At 37.0% G+C, this 26,106-nt stretch overlaps 1 protein-coding gene across 3 annotated transcripts in view; it reads right to left on the bottom strand.

The window, feature by feature from the left end:
- Window positions 1–26,106, bottom strand: part of HTT (huntingtin) — an 89,768-nt gene that overhangs the window by 53,975 nt on the left and 9,687 nt on the right. The window contains exons 4-24 of one of the 3 annotated variants that reach the window (XM_075499643.1): window positions 24,578–24,637; window positions 22,479–22,558; window positions 21,841–21,979; window positions 21,450–21,591; window positions 19,794–19,972; window positions 19,081–19,285; window positions 18,155–18,202; window positions 14,756–14,836; window positions 13,972–14,336; window positions 12,081–12,204; window positions 11,667–11,785; window positions 10,695–10,806; window positions 9,134–9,274; window positions 8,263–8,421; window positions 8,084–8,181; window positions 6,373–6,512; window positions 5,458–5,521; window positions 4,947–5,047; window positions 2,572–2,718; window positions 798–918; window positions 504–580 (exon numbers count right to left, since the gene is read on the bottom strand). In XM_075499643.1, the coding sequence (XP_075355758.1) occupies window positions 504–580; window positions 798–918; window positions 2,572–2,718; window positions 4,947–5,047; window positions 5,458–5,521; window positions 6,373–6,512; window positions 8,084–8,181; window positions 8,263–8,421; window positions 9,134–9,274; window positions 10,695–10,806; window positions 11,667–11,785; window positions 12,081–12,204; window positions 13,972–14,336; window positions 14,756–14,836; window positions 18,155–18,202; window positions 19,081–19,285; window positions 19,794–19,972; window positions 21,450–21,591; window positions 21,841–21,979; window positions 22,479–22,558; window positions 24,578–24,637 (2,702 nt within the window). The remainder of the gene's footprint in view (window positions 1–503; window positions 581–797; window positions 919–2,571; window positions 2,719–4,946; window positions 5,048–5,457; window positions 5,522–6,372; window positions 6,513–8,083; window positions 8,182–8,262; window positions 8,422–9,133; window positions 9,275–10,694; window positions 10,807–11,666; window positions 11,786–12,080; window positions 12,205–13,971; window positions 14,337–14,755; window positions 14,837–18,154; window positions 18,203–19,080; window positions 19,286–19,793; window positions 19,973–21,449; window positions 21,592–21,840; window positions 21,980–22,478; window positions 22,559–24,577; window positions 24,638–26,106) is intronic. The other 2 variants (XM_075499644.1, XM_075499645.1) reach the window with 2 other exon arrangements.

Raw genomic sequence — 26,106 nt, 5'->3', positions numbered from 1 at the left:
ATCTCATTTGCTGTTCCCATTCAGTGTCACAAATTGTTCTCAAATGAGAACAATTTAAATGCATCTGATACTTTTATAGTTATAAAAGCAATTATGAACCAGCTTCCTTTATGCATAAACGTGAGATCAAGGTGAAAATTATGATGATCTGATTTTAAAGAAATACTACAAGACACAATATCCTGAAGATAAACATTATTTCAAAAGCATGAAAAATTTTCTCCTACTACTTATTTTGATAGACGCTGACCATATGTATCTTTCTGTTACAGCGGCTGCAGCCAGTCCCTGTGATATATGCTGTGGTTCCAGAGATGACAAAGCACTGACACTTAATATCATGACAACCTGGTGTTACACTCTTCTGTATAAAGTTCTTAAATAACTGCTACGATAAGCTTAATAGCATATATCTAAACCAGGACTTCTGATACCCAAGTAAGTGTACTTTCATTTCGCAAACATGACTTTTAGAAGCTTGAATAACAGATGAGGGAACGTACCCACAGTGCCATCCCACGCTCCAGGTGCAGACTGGAAATGTTGTGGAGAGAAGACACAAAGCTTCACAGCAGCCAAACTGAAAAAGTTAACACCAAGAATTGAATCAGTTTCATCACTTGAAGAGTTAGCAACAACAACACAGTGTCTTAAGAGTGAGAATTAAATATATTACTATTGCCATTGCCACAGTACCAAAGCTGCAGATACCAATATAGCCAGGAAATAATTAAAAATAAAACAAGCAGGCAAAAAAGAGAAAAGAGTCAGCCATGACAGCAACTAAGAAAACTCACCGTAAGTGCTCTTGTAGTGGATATTGTCAATGCATGTGAAATTGCTGCAATAACCCTCGAGAGATTGTTTTCCATAGTGACATCTGTTGGACTTTGCAGCATATTGTAACCTCTATATGTTCTGAAATAAAAATATTTCTACTACTAAAACATGTATGTAAAGAAACGCCTCAATCAAAAATGATTATGGCTTAAATTACTATTACGTATTTTATAGGCTGCTTATAAAATACAAAACCAGACAACACTCTAAATACCACCTTATTATATATTAATATTTTTGCTTCTGTACTAGCAAAAGCAATTTAGTTTATAAATCAAATCTCTTTGTTAGCAAACAGAAACAGTAGATCAACTCTCAATACCTAACCAGGTGCTCTAGAAATCACCACCGACTCAGTCTTTGCTTTTGCTCAAATCCATCAACATTTTTGCATGTTCACAAACTTTGGATTACTGCTGTAAAAAGATGATTGATGTAGAAAAATAACTATTTTGTATTTGAAATAAACACAGTGTCCACAAAGTTCTATTGTTTCCATACTACAGTATACAAATGTGCTGGTTTCTGCTGGGATAGAGTTAATTTTCTTCATAGTAGCTAGCATGGGGCTATGTTTTGGATTTGTGCTGGAAACAGTGTTGATAATTCAGGGATGTTTTCGTTACTGCTGAGCAGTGCTTACACAGAGTCAAGCAAGGCCTTTTCTGCTTCTCACCCCGCCACACCAGTGAGTAGGCTGGGGGGGGCACAAGAAGCTGGGAGGGGACACGGCTGGGACAGCTGACCCCAACTGACCAAAGGGATATTCCATACCATATGATGTCATGCTCAGCATATAAAGCTGGGGGAAGAAGGAAGGGGGCGATATTCAGAGTGACAGCATTTGTCTTCCCAAGTAACTGTTACACATGATGGCGCCCTGCTTTCCTGGAGATGGCTGAACACCTGCCTGCCGATGGCAAGTAGTGAATGAATTCCTTGTTGTGCTTGCGTGCGCGCAGCTTTTGCTTTACCTATTAAACTGTCTTTATCTCAACCCACAAGTTCTCTGACTTTTACCCGTCCGATTCTCTCCCCCATTCCACCAGGGGGGAGCGAGTGAGTGGCTGGGTGGGGCTTAGTTGCCAGCTGGGGTTAAACCACAACAATAAATCCTGAGTGACACAATCAAGATCATGTATGGAAAAGGTACATAATTAAAAACCTGTATAACAAATTGACAGAAGCAATGAACCCCCATAAACATATACAACTCATACTGTCTGTACGACAAGATATCTAAACAGAAGAGTTAAGGAAAGTATAGTTGGCAACAAAAATACAGCAACAAGATCACACTATCAAAATTAGAAGGCAGTACAGAATTCTGCAATCACAATCATTAAACAGGATGTGAACAGTTATAAATCCTGATCAACCTACCTGAAGAACAATAACATATACATATGATTAGCTTGCAAAGCTGCACTTACTTGTACAATTTAATGGACAAATAGGGTGACCTCATGATGAAGAGAAGATAAAGTTTATCACAGAACAATGACTCCCTACAATCAACGTGTGAGCACATCGCTAGTAACTCACACACCAGTTTATCCTTTAAACACAAGTCTGTTTCTGTGAAGCCTAAAATTACCACAGGTGCTCCTACAGATTGGAAAAAGAATTCATAAGCGCATGGATTTGCAGGATTTAAGTATGATTTTAGGCATTATGAATTGAAATTTCAATCCACGTTCCTTTTAAAGCAAGACAAGTCACATAACATACCTGGTGATAGTGCTAACTGCAAAGTGAGATGGAGGCTGTGTTTCATGCATTAGTAGTTTCAGGTAGACACCGCTTTGGTCTCTTGCTACTGCCACAACTGGATCAGCCTGTCCTTGATCACAGTTATAAAATAGCTTTGGAACAAGCCTTAATGATAATTGGCAAAAAGGAAAAGTATTATTCAGAAATTAATGTACAATTTAAAGTACATTTAAAATACATTTTATATACAATTCAGAAAGCTGCATATACTAATTAGACATATCAAACTAAGTAAAAATTGTTTCTAAAACTCATATTAAACTGAATTCATGTCATACAACTGCTCTTTATTATAATCAAGAAGCTCAAATCAGGACAAAGGAACTGCTCTAGAGGCATAGTAGTTAAAAAAAAAAATCTTTTCTAGAGATACCTACCTATACACACTACAATGACCACTTCGCTAGGAAGTATTTCTCTCTCAGTGTTCCCCTATCTCCACAGATATTCTCCCCATGGATATCTGTGTCAACTGAAAACTAATTTCTACATGAAAAGAACAATTTTTCACCATCTGATTTCTATGCAGCAAAACTTGAACATACAATAAGATCCAGTTTTCTTGAACAACAACATTTTCAACTTAGTTAAAAACTACAGTAGACACTTTTAAGTTCACTGACAGTACTTCCAATTTTTCAAGGGGCTTCTGCAAGCTTGTAGCAGATTTCTTGGGCAGTTAAGTCTTTTCCAGCCTCAATACACACGCTGTCATTAAGTCAACAGGAAGATACGAAAGACCCCAACTTGCTACCACTCAGTTAACAAAATAACTCCATTTCAAAATCAAGTCCCTGAATAAAAGCAACAAATAGTAACTATGAAGCAACAGGCAACGATTTCTCTGCTGAGCTGTCTCTGCAATAAAAATGCTTTTAAGTGCCAGAATTTTTAAGGTTTCATTGTCCTTTATTTGTTATTAGGAATGGACAGCAACTAATAGTCTGAAAAACTAGGAAAGAGACTCCTCTGACAATAAAATATTCCAGGAATTAGTATTAGGTGCCCTCAACTTCTTTAAACATAAAACTGAAGTCCTTAAATTCTAATACATAAACTACCAACTAATTCTTACTGTTTGGTATGTTTATCTGGACAGCAGTTGTAACTGTCTTAGGTTACAGCAAACAGCTGCTTTTTAAACAAAATTAGTTACTTTACTATAATCAGTGAGCATGAAAGTTTTAAGACACACTACTTATAAGCAGGTGGAAACTACAATGTTTGGGAGTTAGAGCAACTCGGTAGAACTGCAACATTTTAAGTCCATCAGTTAGTGTCAGGATACTGAACAAATCACTTAAGCATGCAGAAAACTAACTTGAGGAAGTTGAAACTGAAAGTGACTCTCAGAATGTAATAGTTAAATGTAATTTTAATGCTGTGACAGTGTGCTTCCCCTGCCCCCGACCTTTATCTCCTGCAACCCTGCTCAGGTGATAACCACCAGTGGTGATTGTAATGGATGCATCGGCTCAAAGTGGATTCAGGAGACAGATAACAACACAATAGCCTAGGGCTGTTGTGCAATGCACCCACCGAAGAAACCAAAACCTGTGGTCGGCATGCAAATATGACAATGAGTCAATCATCTTATCCCCCATAAATAGCGAGCAGCCCAAGAGCTCTTTGAGCTCTCCTGCACGGCAGTGGGCTGCACACCAGGATCTCCCCTTGAGCAGGGACGCCTCTCAAGGTTACTCCTCGAGGTTGAGAGATTCCTTGCCACAACAGACCCTCAGTAAGTGACTAACAGCATGCTAAACTTTGAAATCTTAGCTAAGTGATATAAAGGATTGATTGCGCACATATAATCCTTTAGACATAAACCGTTGACCAAGTCTGGGACTAGGACTGGATCTAGCTGCACCTAGACTCCTCTCTGAGAAGGTGTTTAGAAAGCAAGGGGATCTTTTCCGAACCTCATGACTCAACAGGAGAGTCTCCCTGACAGTTTTGTCTGACCCTGTCCTCTATGCAATAAATAATCGAGTGTACCTCGCCATCAAATCTTGTTAAAACACTGTCACATTGAACTTTGTTAACTCCCTATTCTGTATCAATAAACTATATTTTTACTTCTCTCTTGCGAGTGAAGTGCACTCTCACTCCACCCGCAACAAATGCTAATAAAAAGCAAAGCACAATTGCCTGATGATTCAGAATGATGCATGCTCCAGGTACCATAAAGCTGCATTTCTCTCCCATCCCTCATTTAAACAAAAACATAAAAAACCCACTAAGGGATTATTTTAATTACAGGTACACAGTAACATGTCAGCATCTTTCTAAACTCCTTTTCTTTTTTAAAAAATAAAGAACCACACATATACCTCAGTAATGAAGCTGCAGCTACATGTCTCACTCTTGGATCTTCATCTCCAAGCAGACATATTACTACATCATTAAGCACTCTCTCCTGAAGTTTCAGTAGCTAGAAAATAAGTTAGCACAGTAAAGTTCATTGAACATTTTCATTATTTGACCAGATTGTTAAAAGATAGTATGACAGATGTAATCTCCCTTGTTAACAAGTCTGTAAGACAATCTTTACCTTAACATTGCTAAATACACTACTTAAATACATAAATGTAAAAAAATTTTTAAAGTTTTAAAAACAAAAAAACCCACAACAAACCACCCCCACCCCCCCAGAGAACACCAAGATATTCGAATGTCAGTAGTAAAGTATCTTTCCAATTGTAACAAGTCTCAGAACGTGAGCCTACTTATACAAAACATACTTACAACTGTCAGTGTTGATAGAATTTAAACATGAAGGGCTGAAATTGCACTGGTACCTTAATCCAGAAACACAATATACTGATTGAATAATTTACTTACACCAGTATAATGATGAACACCTCTGTGCAAGCTCTCAGTTTTTCCTTCCAAGAAGCTGACTAGCCTATGGTAAAATAGAATTTAGAGTACGTTAGTTAACATTAAAAGGTTATTTCTCCCTTCAGTGCTCTAAGGGTTCTTTTTGTTTGTTTATTTTTTAAAAACACCACCACAGGGAAAATGTAAGTAGTAAACACACTTTCGGCTACCTTTAGAAGAGATAAGCTATTTGCTAAACTACTGTCTGGCTAGTGTAACAGAAGATTTACTTTCTTTAGTTAAAAAACATTATTTACACATTGCGATTGTAATTTTTTTTCCTCATGCACATAAAAATCAGACTGTTTTGAAAAGATGGTAACACATTCCAAATATCACGATTCAGAAAGAGTCCAATTTTGTATGACTAAGGATAACTTGAAGAATTTTCATATAAACACCTTTTATCTTTCAGCTTGTAAGAACCTGTAGAGAATGAGGGAATGCAAGAAAGGGAAGTAAAGTCATATTCATTTCAGTATAACAGAAACTGAGCAACAGAAGAGAAGAAGTGACAATAATGAGAACAAGTCAGGAATGACTTCTTTCAAAAAAACCACACAACTGGACATGAAATCCAAGTTAGTTTCCAGATTATATGGTCTCTCTCTGATCACAGATCTACAGAAGACTTGATAAAACAGACTACTAAACTAGAAACTCCTATACAATGTTACTAGGATTGGGCTTGGTAGTAAAGTCAATGGTAACTTGACAAAGGAATTAATACATTCCTTATATGAATGATTGGTCTGAATGAGTTTTACAAAACTCGTTAATGTTTCAGAAGAAACCGCTCCATTTTAGTTCCAGTTTTCTATACCCAGCATATTTGCACTGCAGCTACAACACCCATGGAAAGATATAAATACTTACCGAAAATCTACCTCTGCAAGTGTTTCCAGAAGTTCTGTCCTTACTAGCCAATATGAGCTATTCTTCAGCGTAAGGAGGTCAACAATTAATTGTAAACCTAGTTCACTGTAACTGCTACTACATAAGCTCATGATGCAATGCTGAGAAGAAAAAACAACTTTCAGTTATATTACAGAAGAGGTTCTCTGAATCAAAGTATGTAAGTGATCATGAAAATGTTTTATTTAGAATATTAAAAAAAGTTATTGCTCAAGAGCTAGGAGAAAGTACCAGAGCTAGGTACTTTGCAAGGCTAGGACACTAGCTCCATGTAAACTGGTAAAACCTGCTGCTGAATTTATATTCTGGAGAGGAACACAAGCCTCAGAGATCAGGTGACAATCCTCCAAAGAGTAAAGTCTACAACTTGCAGGGCTTAAACACCACAAGCGCTATATTCTTATCTGTTCAAAAACAGTCTCTCCTAATTTCCACACGGTATTTTTAGACACCTGGTTCTGATTTCCAGAAATTTTTGAAAAAGTCATACCTCCTCATTTTAATGACTGTTCAACTACATGCAGAATATGTGATCTTTGGAAAAAGTTATAGAACTCTACATTTCTATGTCTTGTTTAACTACATGAAAATGTACTTTCTTGTTCAGGGATTAACAACCCAAAATGTTTTTGAACATTTCTGCTGAAAGGTATGAAGTCAGGCTACTTTATATACTGAGAGAAAGAAAAAGTCAAAATTGACTAGTATAAGTTGCCTGAACAGAACAATTCTAGTGAAGTCTTCTAAAAAGCCATAATCATAAGCGTAATCATACATGAAACCACTATATACAAACAGTAAGATCATGGAACAGAAGGTTTAAAAGATAGCATCGTTTAACTGCATTTCCTTGTCTCAGCTGCATCACAACCCCCTCCTCTTAGCACATGAAATCATACTTTCCATACATTAACTGTCTGCATTTTACTAAAAGATACGCTTTGCCTCACTGACCCATAAGCTGCAATAGTCAGCCGCCCTGTGCCCCTCCCCAATGAATCAATTTCCCTTGGCCTCCAATTTGTACTACTACTTCTACTTTTTTGGAAAATTCCTCAAGGAAAAGCTCACTCCTCCACCCTGCTGCTTTTTGACAGAACACCTTCCACAGATTTTATTACAGAAATAAAATTCACGTACTCTTAAGTTCCACTCACAAATTCAGCTATCATCTCTATGTCAACAATTGCCTGATGGATCTTTTCATCCAATTTGAAACACTTACTTTTCTGAGACTTTCTTCACTTAAAAATTATTATTTCAGAAAATAATCGCTATTTTACTTATTTCTCACATTTAAATTTTGCTCTCCAAATACAGGCTACAACAAGGTGTTACATGTTCACACTTCCCTGTTTAGGCTAGATATCCTTTCTATCCAATACACTCATCCTCTTGTTGGTTAATGTAACATTACAGCTCATACCAATACATTTATGACTAGAAATGTAATGATTAGATTACACTGCTATACAATCTAACCAACATAATTACATTCCAGCTGTTTGTTCATCCATTTCTGTGCCTGAATCCATGTTTTCTACAATAAAGTTCATGGGCAAGAAGTCATTTTTTGCTCCATGTTTATACACCTGAACATAGCAGGATCCTAGTCAAGAAATAACGCCCCTGTGATCTGTGGTGGTGCAAATAAATTACTACTTCTGCTTACCTTCACAGCTGTACAAGCCAGTTTGCATGTAACAGAGGACTCATCTTTCAGTGTTTTCTGTAACAGAGGTATGCAGTCTACCAAGGAAAAGAGATTTCCTAACAAAAAAAGAATTCAGAGCAATGAAACAAAAGAAATTTTGGTTACATTAAAAAAACCACCTTAAAATAAATTGTTACCTGTTGAGCTTCTGACATTTATTAGCCATTTTTCCACATCAAAGCGGGATTTAATTAGAATGGAGTTGACAATTGTTCCACACAGAATGGCAGTAGCTCCTCTAATCTGGGGATCTCCATGGTCAATGTAGTTCAGAATATCCGATACATACTGCTCCTCTAAGAAAATAAGTTACAACTACTTTATTTTAAAAATACTAGTCTTAGACCTAACTGATCCCTAAAAATGTTTCAGTGGAGGTACCAATTATTGTACAATCAATGTCAGCATATTCACAATACGCCTGCCTTAGTTCTACCTTTCAGAGATCCCTTGCATGTAATCTACAGATCATTCACACCATCCAGACCAATGATCACATATAAAACCACTCGTGATTTATTTAAATGGTACACAAAACGCTCTGGGGAAATCTAAGAAGAGTTTTGGTCAACACTCCACCTTTGCCTCAGTATCAACCCAGTTGAATGCTCCAGTTCCCTGCTCATCATATTGTAGGTTCATTTTTGTGAATGCTAATGGCTTAGAAACCATCTATAAGATGGCCTGAAATAAATTAGAAGAAACCATTTATAAGATAAACAAACTACTTCTATATAGCAGTTGTACTAAAACAGCTTCAACTTGTCAGAAGCTGTACAAGCTCGTCCACTGAAACTTAACTCTTATTACAAAAAAAAATAATCTCACCACATCTGCTACTAGTACAGACAGCACGTTCATTCCAATTGGTGCAATATTTGTTTGCAAATACTAAACTGAATTTAGAGTTTTCAGTACAGATGATGCTTTCAGTACAGAGGCAGCATCTGTATGGAAATTTGGAAACCCAAACACACTATTAAAATGACTATGTGAACTACAACATACCATACTCTTCTCCCACTGCTTCAAGGGGTGTTTTATACAGTTTGCTGAAGAAAGACTCGGGGTGAAGCGCAACAGCTGCTCCAACACAACTTACTGCCAGGGCTTTTACACTGACTCTCACATCTCTATCAGGAACTAAAGCTGGGGAGAAGAAACAAAAAAAGGGGGGAGGTTGTATTTAAAAGCTTCCTGAATTGTTTTTAAGTTAGTTAATAATTCTGTATGATATAAATAGCTTAGCCTGGACAAAAAATATGAAGGCAGAGGAATTAGTTCCAGTTTATCAGAGGCAAGAGTTATAGACAGTTGGGTTTTTGGTTTTGTTTTATTTTTTTTTCCAAAAAAAGAAGGAAAAAACCTAATAACCCCACACACTTCCAACTCACTTCCTTCATTGCTGAGAATACACCTACTACACTGTCTTTCCAAGAACACTACGTTAGCAGAGCACATGAACAAATAACAGTTTAGAAAAGGGAAAAAGAACAAACATCTTAAATGCTCACTTCAGTCATATATATATATAATGACACACATGCCTGTGACACGGACTTCCCACTGAAAAAAATGGAAGCAGCAGTGTATGCCATAAAGGCTTTCTGGAAAATCCCTACTGACATTTTGTCACTATGCTGAAAAGGTAAATAACTCCTCTTTTGAGCCCCAACAGACTCCTCTAAAAATCAAAAAGCTTCTCTTTGACCGTCATACAAGAAAAAACATGAAAAATGGCCACGCTAACTTATGCAAGTGGTCTAAGACGTTAAAAGTGGAGAAAAAAGTTCAATTTGAGATTTCAGCTAGGTCTTTGAAAACCTTAGGTCAATTCTCTGCTTGATGACAGCTGAATCATTTAAAATCTGAAGTTACATTTCCCAAACACAAATGGGTACAACACTTCCTCTATCTGACGTACATTCAAAAAAATTAACACTGAATTCAAACACAACTGAGTGATAAAGCTAAAAAAAGATACTTTTAATCTTGTTTTCATTAAAACAAATTAGGCATTGTAAAAAAAATCAATTGTAAAAATATTTAGGACAAGTATTTGAAAGAACTATATTCTTCTGAACTTGTTTTTAGGAGTTTCCACAGAATGGACTGTGACTCAGAAAATTGTTTCCTTACTGAGGTATTGATACTTTTATAGTGGACAAACTGGGTACCCAACACTGATAAAAAGAAATACAGATATTACATTGTCTTCGCAGCTTCATGCAATCTATAAACCGTCATGGCCCCACAGGTTAAGTCTCATAAGACTTTACAAGTTGTAAATGTAATTAAGTATTTGACTTACAGGGTAAGTTACCATAATACTTCTTTAGATGTCCAATGGTTCAAAATGGGATTCATTGTAAAATGGCATAAATATTTAAGTGTTTTTAGGTTTTTCTCTACTCTGATGTGATTACTTAAGTCAGGACTCTCACAGAAAAATCCCACCCCCAAAATCTCCAATAAAGTGAGATTAAAAACCAGACAGAGTAAACTGGTCACATTTCCAGCTTTGTACATTGAGAGACAACGAACCAATGAGTCTTGAACAGAAACTTACCTCCTTTCTCCCCAGTAAGTAGAAAAGAGGCTGACAGAAGTCTAACGCAGTGTACTAAAGGAGCAGAATTTCCATCGATATAGTGACCTATGTCTCCCTTTACCCTGGAGGGCTATCAAAGGCAAATCACAATTTTTATATAGATAAAAATTAATCTTCAATTTAAATAAAATATTAAGCATAACAAGCTTTATAAGTAATGCACATCCCCAAATGTATATAAGTTGTAATACAAAATGTGTTTAATACATATTCCAAAAAAGGCATTAAAATGTAATGCTTTTGGGAAGTTTGTATCCAGTATCAGAATTGGTTTATCACAGAAACAACAGTCGTTCTGTAGATTTTCTGAATTACCCAGACTTGCTATTTACATCTGAAGGAGTCTGATAAACCACTTTTTGTCACCAAACAATGGTGTCTGGAAACTTTGTATGAGAAGCAATTAATTCCTAAGTTGTCTCCAAAGAAGGATCACAACCTCCTCTATTTTCACATTTAGAGTTCCCCAGTAGCCCAAGCTGACCTAACTCTGCCTGCCACAAACCGAACTCCTTTTACCTCCGCTCAGAACAAGGTCCAAAGCTAAAGTCAAAAAACTGTAACAGGAAATCAGTAACCTGTGGTTAGAATGGCATGAGCCTCTCTGCAGAAAGAGAGGCTCAAAAAGAGTACGACATAATTACTTTTGAGGAGATCATAAAGTTACCTACAAAGCTAGCAACCAGCACAAAGATATTTCGGGTAATAAAGTATCAGTGTACCCTACTAATGCACAGACAAAAGGGGTTTGTGTTCTCAGCAGTTTGTTGATTTACTATTCAACCTTAGTTATTTTGACCTATAATGAAGCATACTACATATACAGGCTACCCACATTTACTACTAACTTACATGATCATAACTGCAATTTCTTTTTTCCAAACTTAGTTGTTTTAAACTTTAAACCAGACCACTGTGACTACTTCTCACCTTATTTTCATGATCACCAGGATCTGCTGCATCTTCTCTTGATGTAAATCTTTCTACGCTGCTATCAGAAGGCTGCCTACTATGGCTCATGGTTTTCAACAGGTGAGGCTGTTGAAGAGCTTTAGAAAAAGGCAATCCATTAAATACCATTTCAGATGCAAACTAAAAGCACTTTAATTGAACTTAATTATACAAACATGAAAAATAAATTAGCAGTGATCAAAACAAGTGATTCATTAGAAGTGTTGAAATATATTCCTTATTTTACATTTCAATCTAGTTATTTGTTTTTCATATCCATTACATGAGTCTTCAGTCCCTTGGAAGTTAGGCAGCCGATGCACCTGTAACACTTGCCTTGAAGGTGTCACCAGTTCTGTTCCACTCCCTCACACCCCCCATTTATCAACATACCAATAGAAGAATTTCTGAAAGACTCCGATGAATCATCTTGGAGAATATTTGCAGCCTCATCTTCCTCATCCTGCAGCTGCCCAATTTGCATTCCAGAATACTGTCCTTCAGTACCCTCCAAAACCTACACAGTGCAAGGACAGGACTTAAAATAACTTAGGTTACCACACACTATTAAATCTCAAACATGCAGTGTTAGTAATCTAGAAATAATCTGAAAGCAAATATGAGCTTGATTAATATTAGTATACAGCTGCGTGCAGACCCCAAAGCAGTTCCCCTCCTCCTCCAGCATTTGGGCTACTAGAGGCCATAGTTACATCTGAACGTCTCCCACTTGAGCCATGAACTTGGACATTAACAGTAAGAAAGTCGAACACTTGGTGCACTGCCTCCCCTGCAGCCCTCCTTGCTCCCTTATTTCAAACACAACTGTTCCTCTATCTCAGCAGTTACAAATCACAACCAACACTTTTACTGTCACAAATTGAACTCGCCCCTTGCTGTCAAACTCTCCCATAACTACACTTGTCCTGGATATGTAAAGTCAAACTGAGAACACACTGTGTAGGACAAAAAATGACAAGTGAACATATTTTAATTCCTTCATTCTAAACCAGAGACTACTAAAATAGACACTTCCAGAAGAAAGTTTGACCCTTGGTACCAATGCAATATATAGGCAGTAGGTATATGGAAAAATAACCATAAAAGACAAAAAAATTTGATAACGTTAATAAAAGACAGTAAAAACATTTCATTGTAAGTTTATCAGAAGACACTTCTTCAGTTACTCCCTGACTTTACAAGCAGCTGGAAACTGTTCATTAAAAAGCCCATGTGTGGGTAAAGTAGGACAACCACTTAGCCTGTCAATTAGGAAAAAATAATTTTACTTGTAATTACTGCTTGTAAACAGTATGCAAACTGACATATGCGACAGTCTGACAAGAATTTGCAAGAAATGCATCTTGTCAATAAATGCAACTTGTCAATAAACGCCTGCTCACTTTGGGCTCTGCACTGCCTACATTTAATTCAGAGGCAGTGCAATTATCATCACTCCTTTGGTTCTTGAATCCTCACAGCTGCAGGAGTATTTGCTTACCATAACTGTAAATTTACCATTTTTTGTGGTGGTAAGAGACTACTACTCTTCCAAAGTTACTATCAGCAGATGTAAGTCAAAAGTGTGATAATGTTTGCATTTTCTGCTCTTGCTCCCAGTAATTATATTTTTGCTGTTTTTATTACAACCTCACAATACACTTGCCTAAAAGAGACAAATTTCTTAAAATAGCTATATTGTGTGCACATTTCAGGTGTTTTAGATATGTAACTGCTACATTAGTAAATCATGCAGTATTTGCTCAGTATAGAAGAAATCCTTAAGATGGAATAAAGAGGCAAAAAATGAGTTGTGTTGCCAAGTGAAAAAGCAATGTGAAGCATTAGGTTTCAAAAGTATTCCTCTATCATTCCAAATAGACTGTTCACCCTTTAACACTTCCATTAGTCCTCCTGCATCAAAACAATTAAAATATCTATACAAAATTAATGATATGCTACTAAAGGATATATTTATGTTAAGCCTTTGATATTGACATTCTTCCAGTGAGTGACAATCTATTAATGCCTTCACATGACCTACCCAGTGAACACACTGATTACAGCTTTGTAGTTTTTAATGACTGCTGAAAGTGTTAAAAGGAGGTCAAGCTCTCCAATAGAGGCATGAGCTGCTGACCTTTCCATTGTTACTAGCTGAGGATGGAAAAGTAGAAGACGAGTAAGTAGATGAATCCAAGTCTGGGCCCTCCATGGAAGAGCTCTGAGATATGTCAGGCCCCTCAGTAGAAGGGGATCCCCCCTCTGCCCGTTGCACACTTACAATTTCAGAACTGTCCGAAGGGGTTACAGCAGAGTCTGGACCTTCTGTAGTAGTCTGAGAGCTATCACTAATTGGTGAGGAAGCCTGTGTACCATCATTCAAGTCCATAGTGGGATCTGACTGGACAGCACTGATCTGGCTGGAGCTTCGACTAAGCACATCATCTTCTTCCCCTTCCGTAGCTGTACTTGTCAAATCACAGCTTGTCAGGTCTACAGATTCTGACTGCAATGTATGTTGAGAACGTGGCTGCTCGGTAATGATATCATGTCCGGTAGAATCGGCAGCTGAACTCCCTACTGACCCAGCTGTTGATACACCTGATGAAGAAGCTAGTTCACTGGTTATCTCACCCTTCATAGAAGCTGCAAAACACAGACATTTATGAGTCAATCAAGTGTTTAAACTTGTGTTTCACTCTTGATATGGACACCACATACTAAGCCACACATTAAATTAGGCTAAAGAAAGTGTGTAACTAAACAGTTAAACCACAGGTAGGGAAATAAGCATCTGTAAGATGCCATTCCATCTGTACCAGTAGCTCAGTATGACAGCCTATCCATTAAAAAAAAAAAATGCAGTCAACTTCATTAGGTACGTATAAGTTTTACACCCAGGAGTATTTATGGTTTCAGTTTTGTTAGCATGTCTTTTGAGTGCCCATCCACTTCCTAGTCACCATAACACATCACTTTTATATTTTATATAGAGCAATGAAAGAATTGATTTGTAATGTATAGTAACACAGGTTGATTGCACTGCTAAAGGGAAAGCCAGCTACCTGCAAATGATGCAGCACTGACATCTGATCGGGTTTCAGGATCATCCTCCAAACCTTCTTCTTCACCAAGAAGTATTTTCCCTGATAAGTGATATAAGAAAAACCTTTACAGTTTTCCAAAATTACAGTCAACTTGAAATGCTGAACAGCTGAAGTCAGTTAGATGTGAAATCTATTTTTTAAAAAGTTTATCCAAATCATTTTTCAAAGCTATGACAGGCAACAGATGGAAAAGAGAAAGGAATGAAGAAAGGGAATATCCAGTCCCTCACTATCTGGATCAGGAGAAAAACAGACAGCAGTGACAAGAAAATACACAGTTAGGTAATTTTATTTAACAGTGTAACCATTCAGGAAACTACCTATGACCTTATTCATTCTAGTTTATTTTTGTGGACAATGTTTAAGACCCCACTAATTCCGTCAAGTATGTCCTATTACTAAAGGCTGGATACCTGGCATCTGGATGTCTGCCCTCAACTCAGGCCATTAAAAGCATCACAAGTAATAAAATAAGTAACCTCTCCCTCCTTAAGGCTATGAATATTATCAAAGGCTACTTGCAGTTTGGGGCTTGGGAGTCCAATGATAACAGAATGGAAAATGCCTAGGGGGAAGAGCAGCATAGACTAGAAGCACAAGACAACATAAGTGGGACAGGGTGATGAACCATGGACAAGAGCCATTAAGATCCAGGGACTACTAAGGCAAAAATCTTCAGAGAGGCTTTTGCCATAGGAAAATGAGAATCACTTGTAACCTAACACAATCATCATAGAGTTCTCTTACTCACAAAATAACGTCTACTTTAAATAGAGGCAGTGGCAAGAGAAAGATACCTGCAGATGCACACTGCCTGGAAGCAAACCAAGGACATAACTGCACTGAGAAGTCTGTAAATGGGACAGGATACAGAGTGCAGAGGGAGCTACTGAGCCCATCCTGGATCTTGCAAGTCACTTGCTGAGACAGAGGGATTCATGATAACTGCTTTGAGATAAGCCTGTTTTGCCATTTACAATAAGCTTCACCGGCAGTCTAAGATTCACCATGCAAGATACCAATGTTTTGATAACGCTAGGTGAATTCTTTTGCATCTCATTTAAGTTACCAGGGCTAAAAAAGGCCTTAACAGACTTTTGTATTAATTTCTCTATCACAACTGCTTTCATACATAGCAGTAACACTGCAGAATTGTCTTCCTCCGAAAAGTATGTTTTATGCTATTCAAACCTGTAATTAAGGCAGAAAAGTAACCATGACATTTCCATGTATGTTCTGTGTCAAATAACAGTAATTAATTGAGAACCATACACTCCTACAAAAGACTAAAATCCTGCTAAGAGTTCCCAACAAAAAGCATGAAAGAGTATATTCTTCTCTATTCTCTCTCACATTTACATGAATTTGACTGAAACAAACCAGGATATTCTCCTGCTTTCCACAGCTGATCACCTTTTAAAACCAAGTGAAAGAGGAAGGACACTGAAAAACACTTATTAAGCATATTAGGCTTTGTATGTTTAAATGAGTATATAAAACAAGCTGCAGGATACTTTTCCACTATTTGGAAAAAAAAAAATCAGTTAAGATGCAGAACATAGGCTTTCATTTCAAAATGAGTTTTCAGCCTTCTTTGCAAATAATTATCTGAAGCTGAAACATAAACAAACCAACACAGGCCAGCTGCTCAAAACTAAAGTTGGTCTAAAGCAGTAAGACTGAAAAGACATGGAATATCTGAGTTCTGAGACCAGGGTCACAGATTTCTGTAGATCAGCCTCACTTTACACCCCTACACACAAAGGAGTATTACAGCTAGAGAAGTTTCATCCACAGCCAACAGCAGAAGCCTACCACTCTATATGGTAGTAGACTGCAAAACTACTTCAAGTAGGAACTGGGAATAGGCTTGATTTTTCCCTCCTTTCTACAACGGAATGCAGCAGGAAATGAACAATTTACAATTTGAAATTAAACCTGTACAAAACAAAATTGTGAACAGATTTCTTTAAATTCATTTATGACATTTTTTAGACCACAAGATCTTCATACCATGATCTTGAAAGAGGATAGAAGCTGATGACTCATAAATGTTTTCCCATTGAGTGAAGGAAAGGTTAGTGTTTTAACAAGTACTTTAATTGAATTTCCACTATTATTAATACTTCAAGGTTACACTAAGACTACTAAATTCAAAGTATGAAAATGATGATTTACCATTTTTCATTTGAAAGTGTTATGCTTTGTTATTCTGATTTGTTGCATTCTGTCTCACCTTCAGATGCTGCAGCAGTATCTACTTTCAGAACACCCTTTCTTTCACTCTGTTGTTTCCAAACTAGAAATTATCACTGCATCTGTAAGCACTATTTCATTCAGCTCTACCCACTATTTCACATTTAGGTATATTCTTAAAGCATACAGATATATTCTTTAAGCATTATGAGATTCCTTGCACACAAAAATGGGAGGACATATTTGGAAAAAGTGTAAGCTAGTTGCTATAACGATCCTTAAAAGTTTGTATAATCTTATTTAGTCTTCAAGGAAAAACTATTTTTCCTTGAAGTTTTGCTTTTCAGTATTGCACATCTCTCTGCTTACTATGCTACTACTGACTGCACTACACTCACGCATGGTTCCACAGCAGTAGCAACATTTTGCTCACCTAAAACAGGCAATGAAACTGTTACGCAGCTGTATCTAGAGTGATTCTAGTACTGATACGATTGATTTTAAGCAAAGTGTAGATGTATAACTAGATATGAAGTACTTTCATGCACAAACTGGGAAAAGAATACTTCAGAGCAAATTGTATTATCTAAAATCCTGCTAAATTAATTACTTACTGAAGAAAGAAATTAAAATATACACAGCAAGACACAAAATGAATAGCATTAATCATCAAGAACAGAAAAAGAAATAAAAAAGCATCATATCAAAGCATGCAAACATACACGTGCATTAGTGAAAGAAGAAGAAAAAAACCAGGCCTAACAAAACCAGGAAGGTTAACTATTTTGTGAGTTATGTTAAAGGTTAAGTATCACCATCAAAAGGAATAATGCCCTGTTCAGAGGGATTATTTTTAGATGTGCTCTTTAAAAGTGAAAATTGCATCAATATTCATCACCATAATTTTACCAGTGAACTACAGCAAAAATAAGAATTATACTGCTTTGAATGATTGTAGAATATGTTGATTGCAATATCAGAAATCTTGTCATAATTCTTTTAAGATTTACAGTGATTGAGCTCAGCTGATAACACAAAGGCAACTGTGAATGAAGACTGAAGTTCAGCAAGACAATGAAGTGGGGAGGGGGAAGAAAAAATAAACACAAAAAAAATATCAGAAAGGAATGCAATTAAAGATTTGTTTTTGAAAATAATCACCTTTATGCTTTCTCGCAAGAACAGGGCTGCATGAAGACCCCCCTCCAGCTGCAAATCACAGAAAGTAACACATCAGGGCAAAGACCGAGCTGCTGAAATCATGAAGGAATTCCAATAGCCACAAATGGGAAGGGAAAAAAAAAAAAGCCCAAAGCCAGGAAGAAATAGCAAACTTGTTGCTTTTGAAGTCCAAGTTTTTTGGATCATTAGCCATCAAATGACTTTTTGTTTTTCCATGCCACTTGTGCAAAGTTTGCTTTAAAAAAAAAAAAGCTCTAAATTTCACTGCTATGATTGCTTCTGGCTAATGAATTACCTTCTATTAGCAGCAATATTAGAATGATCTGTTAGTTCAATACAGAAGTCCTTATGGAAATCCGATCAGAGATTGATTCTTTTGAAACAGGTAAGCAGCAGTTAAGAGACAATTGTAAGAACATGCACTTCACAGACAAGAACACTGATAGCTGATTTCACAAGTTACGGATAAACTTAAGTCATGCTTTAATTTCATGCTGGTTTTGGTATTCAGCAAGGAGCTATCCGTTAATATAAATTCTGATTAGATCAGCTTTTTATGAATCACAGTTGTCAGATGCTTGGTGAGAAGAACATTAATTTTGTGGGGAAAAAAAAAATCTGTCACCACAGTTAATTAACTTGCTCTGTGTAACAAAAAACCCCCATCAACACAAACTGTAAAAAAATACTCCGAGTTTGTCACTACTCGATGAATGTATACCCACTTAAAGAAAGGGGGGAAAAAAACCTCTTACTGTACCTGGAGGTGGGGCAGGGGGAGGGGGAAGTGAAGCATAACTGTATGCATTTCATTTTATCCTTCATTCCTTTGGCTTACACTGAGAAATAGAGCTGGTGATGCATGTTTATCTCCTTTTACTCAAATTACCAAAAATATAGCTTACCTATAAGTTCCACTATGCTCCCACTGCGGTTCCTGCTGGCAGATTCATCTTTGGATACACTGACCTGTGCAATGCCCCCTGAAGCGGTCAGGGCATGGAGAAGTTCAGGTGGTGGCGTTCTAAAGAGTTGTTGTAACAACTCTAAAGCTCCAGTCACAACATTATGGTCCTGATGCTGGGTGTAATGCAGAGTCAATTCATAAACCTAAAACCCAACAAAGTACTCGAGTAAGTCTATATGAAGACACAATATACTACATTTCTTCTCGTATACCACATTATATTTCAGTGATGCATTAAAAATGATTGACTTTTGCTATATCTAATCTTCACCACACTCTTCAAGAGGAAAATGTCAATTAATTGTAGCCATTCAACCGCCTTTTTGGTAGAAGTCTGTTGTTTCTGTTTATTTTTATAGAAGGAGGAATCACATCAAAGAACACCATAACGATCATGAAGTTCTTTAGCTCCTTTGGGAACACCTAACAAGTACTGCTGATACATTTTTCTGGGATTTCTGGTCATTAACACTATTTATCAATAATTCCAGTCACTGGACCAACTATCATTTACCAAAACGAACAGGAATTTGAGAAAAAAAATGCGGAATGTTCAACATCAAACTAGTGCTGTATCTTACTATATGCAAGGTTTATTTCTTTTCCTTCCTATTAGTACTCTTCAGGTTAGGGTTATTATTCATATTTTACCTGTATTAGTTGTTCTGGTGAAGGTGAAATCTCTGTTTCTTTTCTTGTTACGCCAAAACTGCCTTTCAGGCTGGTATCCTTTACTTGTTGTTGCAATAAAGGTATGAGATATCTTAGTGTAAGTAAAACACCCAGAATTAAAAGAGTAGGATGATCATCTTCTACAGGAACCAACAAGCCTGGGAGTAGAAAAGCAGCAGCCAAATCACTTATTGACAGTGGTTACTTTCAATACAAATGTTATTTCATGCAGTCCATATAATAGCTTCTTTAAAAAAACCAAACAAAACCAAAACCTGGCAGCAACTTAAGAATGCTTTCTAAATGTAGAAATGTTTGAAAATATGCATTACTTAATATTCCTGACAATGATTTAAGCAATGTGGGACAATGGTCAGAGGACCCTGTCTCACCTTCCCTGTTCCCTACCTCTTTTTGCTCAATAAAAAGACCAAAAAAAGTCTTTTTCGTAATACCTGCTGCTTTCACCAAGTGATCTAGACTCTCTTGCTCCCTTCACCTGCCTCCTCTCTCCACTTGGCAGTTTAATTAAGGCCAAACAAAATTCCCCTCACACACACACATGCTACTATCCTAATGAATAACATTTACACTTTTGCCTCCTCCTTCAAGTATTGGGAACCTTGTTCCATATACCTACCTGCTAATCACAAAGTCAAACCCAAAACATATTAAGAACAAATATAAGTTACATAAGAAAACACGACGTTCTATGTGGGGCGGGGGGGGAAAATCAGAATCAATTCATGGAGTTCCTATTAGTGCTTCTGTTAGAATTCAGTACCATTGTCAGGACGTTATAAAACGTCACCTTTGAGGGAGGAAAGAACAATGTGTGCACAGAAGTACACCATTTTCAAGTTACACAGAGTGAGGAAAGTGACTACATGGCATTTGAATTTTTCACCCGTTTTTAAAAGAAGCAAGGCTAACAGGATAATGCTTTATGTATCTGTTGGTCTTCCTTACCTCTCCTTTTGCAACATAGTCTACATAGTAAAGAACCCCTCATCAGTAACAAAACTGAGGCAAAGGTTTCCACTACAGTGCAGACAAGCATCTCATCATGAGTTGCAAAACACCCCAAAGACCATGCAAACTTCGCAGCTGAAGAAATATGGAAGCAATACCTGATGCAAAATTGTGTGCTTTTAAATAAAAAAATTCCATTTCTAGTCTAAGTTCGGTTTTCAACAAAGAATCTACATGGTACTTCTCCTAAAAAAGGTTACAGGGTATATGTTTGTGACCCAGAGAACAGCAGTCATATCCTCCACCTCAGACCTGCTGCACCAACAGCCAAGCTGCTGAACAATGCAAGTCTTCACAGACTCCTGAGGAAGTTCTTCCAGAATCCCTAGACCTCCTCATTTTCCAACAGGATACTTGCTTCCCTAGCTTTGGCTGTTTCTTTTCAACATTACTGAATTAGCATTGCAGCACACACAGAGATACAAATGGCTTTAGTCATATCTTCATCTAAGTTAATACAAAATAGAGAAAGCATTAACAATGTAACTGGTAGTCTAAGCATCCTTGCTTTGCCTGAAAAGCTCTCACATGAAAAGTGTCTTACACCGAAAAAAATGTCATGCTTCTTATATCTGAAGCAATTTTTTTTTTCCTGACTCTTACCTAAAAGTACATTCAATAACCAGGCATAAAAATACTGCATTCTTCGTGAATGTTGACAGATGCTTACTGCTGATCCTGCCGCTGTTCGACGGATAGTAGGGGAACTGGATTTAAGATTAGCTATGAAAGCCTTCAATAAAACCTAGAAACAAAGATATCTTACTTAACTTTTTATGAGAAAGAAAAGAAGACAGAATTGAATTAAGAAGTCAGCAAATGTATTTTTCATTCATTCAAAGCATTACTTAACGTACATCAAGCAAGGGCAACTTTTGCCTTAATTCAGACATGCAGCTGTAACACTACTTTCTGTAACATCTGATTGATAATGCTGATAGCTTACTGTGCTTCGAGATGTAACAGGGAGCACTAATAGGTTAAAGAAAGATACCTTAATCTCATTGTCGTTTGCAAAATTGCCAAATGCTGCCATGATTTTTGGTATTGCTGCAGCTAGTGTCTCTTGTACCGATTCTTCAGGTCTCTTACTTATTCGTGTTAGACAGGGCAAAAGGTTCACTAAGTACGGCCTAAGTATGGCAAAGGAGAAAAACTGATTTGAGACAAGAACAACTGTACCCATCTAAACATCTTTAATTCATACTCAAATTCTGTGGTATTACTAAATCGTACAAAATGGACCTGTTAGCTACATAGAATGTAGGAAAAAAAGAGACAAACTTCTGAATACAATTTACAGCCATTAAGATAGAACTAAAGAGAATACACTTAAAAATACAAGTCAGTGTCTTCACAAGTTTTTCCCCCCACTTCCCCCAGAGTCATGTACAGCACAGAACTAAAACTTCGCTAAAAGAAAACCAGCTAAACAAATAAAGCTACTTGAGAGACAATAATGTGATAGGAATTCTTCCAACCTCCTAAATATATATTTAAAACTTGAGAACGGCAACATTTTGTTAACATCTATATTTTGTTACATGTTCTTTGGAAAGTTCTAGGATGTGTGTGGTTTTTTTTGTGTGTTGTTTTTTTTTTTTTTTAAACACATTACTAGGATGTGTTTACCTGCATTTTTGAGGCCGAACTAGATGGGCAAGCTCAGCAAATCTCCAGAGTGCAGCACGTAGACTTCTGGAAGCACCATTCTAGACAGAGTATATAATTGTTACATTTCATCAAGCAAAACCACTTCCTAGAAAATACCAATAATATACAATAGTATACAGTTTTATACCATTATACTTAAACAGATAAAAATGTAAGGGGTCTAGAAGCCATAAATTTCCTTTAGCCAAAAGGAAGTCAAGTCATCTCCATGACTGCCTTCATTTTTCTAGCTGGTATTAAGAATTTTCCGAGTGACCCAAAATGAATACCAAGGAACACCAAGAAAGAGAAGGAAATGTCTGAAATCTCCACTCTGCTGAAATCAGCTTAAAATACCACAGAGAAAGTCATCAACCAACAAAGACACACTGATGATATGAGAGTCTAAAAATCACTGGAACACTTGCAGAGATATAAATGCAGCATAAAACTGACAGCAGTGGAGATATGCAAATAAATAACGTTCAGCTCCTGAACAGACCAAAAAAAATCCACATATTGATCCGTATCACTTCATAATGGCTTGCATGCTGAAGTTTAGTACCTGTTTGTCTGGACTGACACCTTCAGTTGCGCACCTGACTTGAGCCAGACTGCCTTTAGACCCAGTGTCAAGGATATACTAAAGCTCCTTAGTATTGTTGTAAATACAGAAAACTATGGAAGTTGATAGATGTCTAGGAGAAATTGTGTACCTAATGATGTACCTAATTGTGAACCTAACCAAAATGCTTCTCAAATCAAGTCCCTCTTAAAGACAGAGCTGAGATATTTAAAAACTGTCATTTCTTTCTTATTTTCTTTAGCTAGTATATCAAAGGCTTACGGTCTTGTTAGCATGACAAGTAAAAAAAAAAAAAAACAAAACAAACTTGCATCTGAATTACAAAATGTGCATTTTTCAGGTTCAGAGCCAAACAACAGATTCTGGCATGGCTCCTAAAGTGATCCAACCGATGCACAAACAAAATTCAGTCTGCTGGGTGCTTCTGTTATGCCTGCTACCTCTCTCTCTTGGCCTCTGCCATGAACCTGAGAGAAATTATTCAAGAAGCACATGCCACCTGAACAACAAAATATTTCCTCCTGCACCTGGTCATAACATGCAGGAACTTCAGAGCTATTTTTGTTGGCTGTTTTTTGTTAATTAGCTAGACATCCATTTCTATATCCTCAAAAATTTTGCATTCAATTAAGGTACAAAAATAGAGTAAGATATTCATACAGGGCCTACAAGTAGTCCACATCTGACAGAAGAAAAGCTATCCACATTGGTTTTGTTATTTATTTTCTGGAGTCCTATCAATCCCAAAAAAGTGTAACAAAAAGCAGTAGCATTACTGTCCGGCAAATAACACCTATATTTTCTCTCTATACAAGCCTTGCTATGTGTTTATAGATGCAAGAGGCATGATTTCAGTGATACTGTCCTGAACACAGCATTTTTATTTTGTAGTCATATACTTAAAAGCTATTACTAAAATTCTTGCCATGGACATAGTTAAATTGGGACTTCTGGTGCAAAGAGAAATGCTTCAGTATTTTTACCTATGCTTCTTACAGAAGCTGTAAGAACACATCACACATTCACAAAACAAAGTAGTTAAAACTTGTATCAGGTCACTTCAGGTCTTGATCAAATTATTCCCTCAAGAAGTTATGTCAAATTATGAATATCACTGTCCTCCACCTACTTTTCACCACCTTCTTGCTTGAAGTTATTCTTTCCAGCTCAGTCAGTGGAGCAAATATCATGAATATGCCTTATTTATTTGGGTGCAGAGTCACTAAGGTTAATTCAGACTGCTGTTCACACCAAATGCTCACACATTTTCTGCCAGATAAGCTTTCAGGAGTGGTGAAATCTAAACAATGGGGCCAATAGTGAGGAACTAGGTAGAATAATACATTAAGCATTGACAGATCCTTCCAAAGTGAAGCTTTGACCTTGATCTTAAGAGACATATGCTATTTATTTACACTAATGCCACATTCCGTGATACTAAACCACTTACTAAATACCATATTTCAAAAGGACATGAAGGAAAGAAACTCACCTTTTTAATCTCTTTATACAGTTCTAATTGTAACCTAGGAAGATTGGAATCCATCAAAGCCTGCAATAAAATGCATTGAGAACATACTGTATCAAAGGGGAGGCACTTTACAGGAATAAAGTTACACTTGCAATAAAACAGCTTCAAAAAAGGCACAGAACTATCTAACTGCCCCTATATTTGATGAATAACCAGGAAAGTGCTGAATACTGGAGAGAAGCACCTTAATCTTTCACACAAACACAAAACAGAAGTGTGGACAAATTCCACAAATTCTAACAGTTATTTGCAGTTGATATTGACTGCTCTACCCATTCTACCTAACAAAGGCCATATGGGATCAGACTACAAGCAGAGCCAAGCTAACATGCTTTTTGGCAATCGCCAGGAATAGATACACATGAATAGAATATTAAAACACAAAAATAGTATTCACAAGCAGCAAGAGGTATTCCCTGCTATACATCCCCACCGTCAAGTAGCCTCCTACTACTTCTCAAACTAAGGCTGTATTTGTACCGTTACCTTTAACGGCCCTTGAAAAACCCTTCTTTCATGAATTAGCCTATTTTCTGCATCCATTTATTACAAAGTGTTCTGGACACCAGAAGTATCACATCCCAGGATCTAATCAAGCATAGTGGAACAGAGCATGCATTGTAGTTTGAACCTGCAGTCTGGCTAAGAACTAGGGTACATGAAATGAAAGTAAGCACTGAGAAGTAGTCATTTTCTGTTCACCTCAACTCGATCATTCTCCCTCCATCTTTAAAATGGCAGAGAAGAAAAAAATATGAAAACAGTTCTGCTATATATAGTCTCTTCCCACGGAATATTTTGTATACATACGATTACCTTTTCTCTTCCATTTTTTTTCCTAGTGTATACTACTATTTCGAACATTTCCACCACCACTTCCTCAGATGAAATGAGAGCTTCATACAGTGTGCTGTGTACATTATGGATTTATACAGTGCTATAATGTTTGTTATTTCATTCTTTCTTCCTTGCCCAATAATTTAATAATTTTTAATTTTCTATCTGCCACCTTTACCACCAACCATTAAGCTCACATCTTGACAGGATTACTCTTACATGGCACATGCTGCTGTAGAGGCCACAACTGCTTAAGCATGGTCAGTGAAGTGCCTGTGGCTCCTCCAGAGCATGATTCCCCTAGCCTAAAATTGTATGCCCCAAAACTTCATTCCCCCCAATTATACCAGTCATTATAATCAATGGTATTGCCTTCCCCAGAAAAACCCTACCTGGCTTGTATCTTTATACTGTCATAAGCACCCCAACTATTAACTGCAGGTGCCTAGATGAGAGTAGGTAGAAATAAATCTCACTTACTTCACAAAAATTATTTTATGGGAAGTTCACTGCCCCTGTATATAAGGGTATCAAGCAACACAAACAGGCACCAGCTAATATTTTGGCTTCAAAGGTAAGTTGTCTTTGCAACACACTCAATGGAGCAACTCTTTTCACTAGTGTATACCTCTATTTCTAGCAGGCTAGAATCT

The sequence above is a fragment of the Mycteria americana genome, chromosome 4 (assembly GCF_035582795.1).
Source record: "Mycteria americana isolate JAX WOST 10 ecotype Jacksonville Zoo and Gardens chromosome 4, USCA_MyAme_1.0, whole genome shotgun sequence".
Lineage (NCBI taxonomy): Eukaryota > Metazoa > Chordata > Aves > Ciconiiformes > Ciconiidae > Mycteria > Mycteria americana.
Note: the sequence above shows the minus strand (reverse complement) of the source record. Positions and strands in the feature narration are given on the sequence as shown.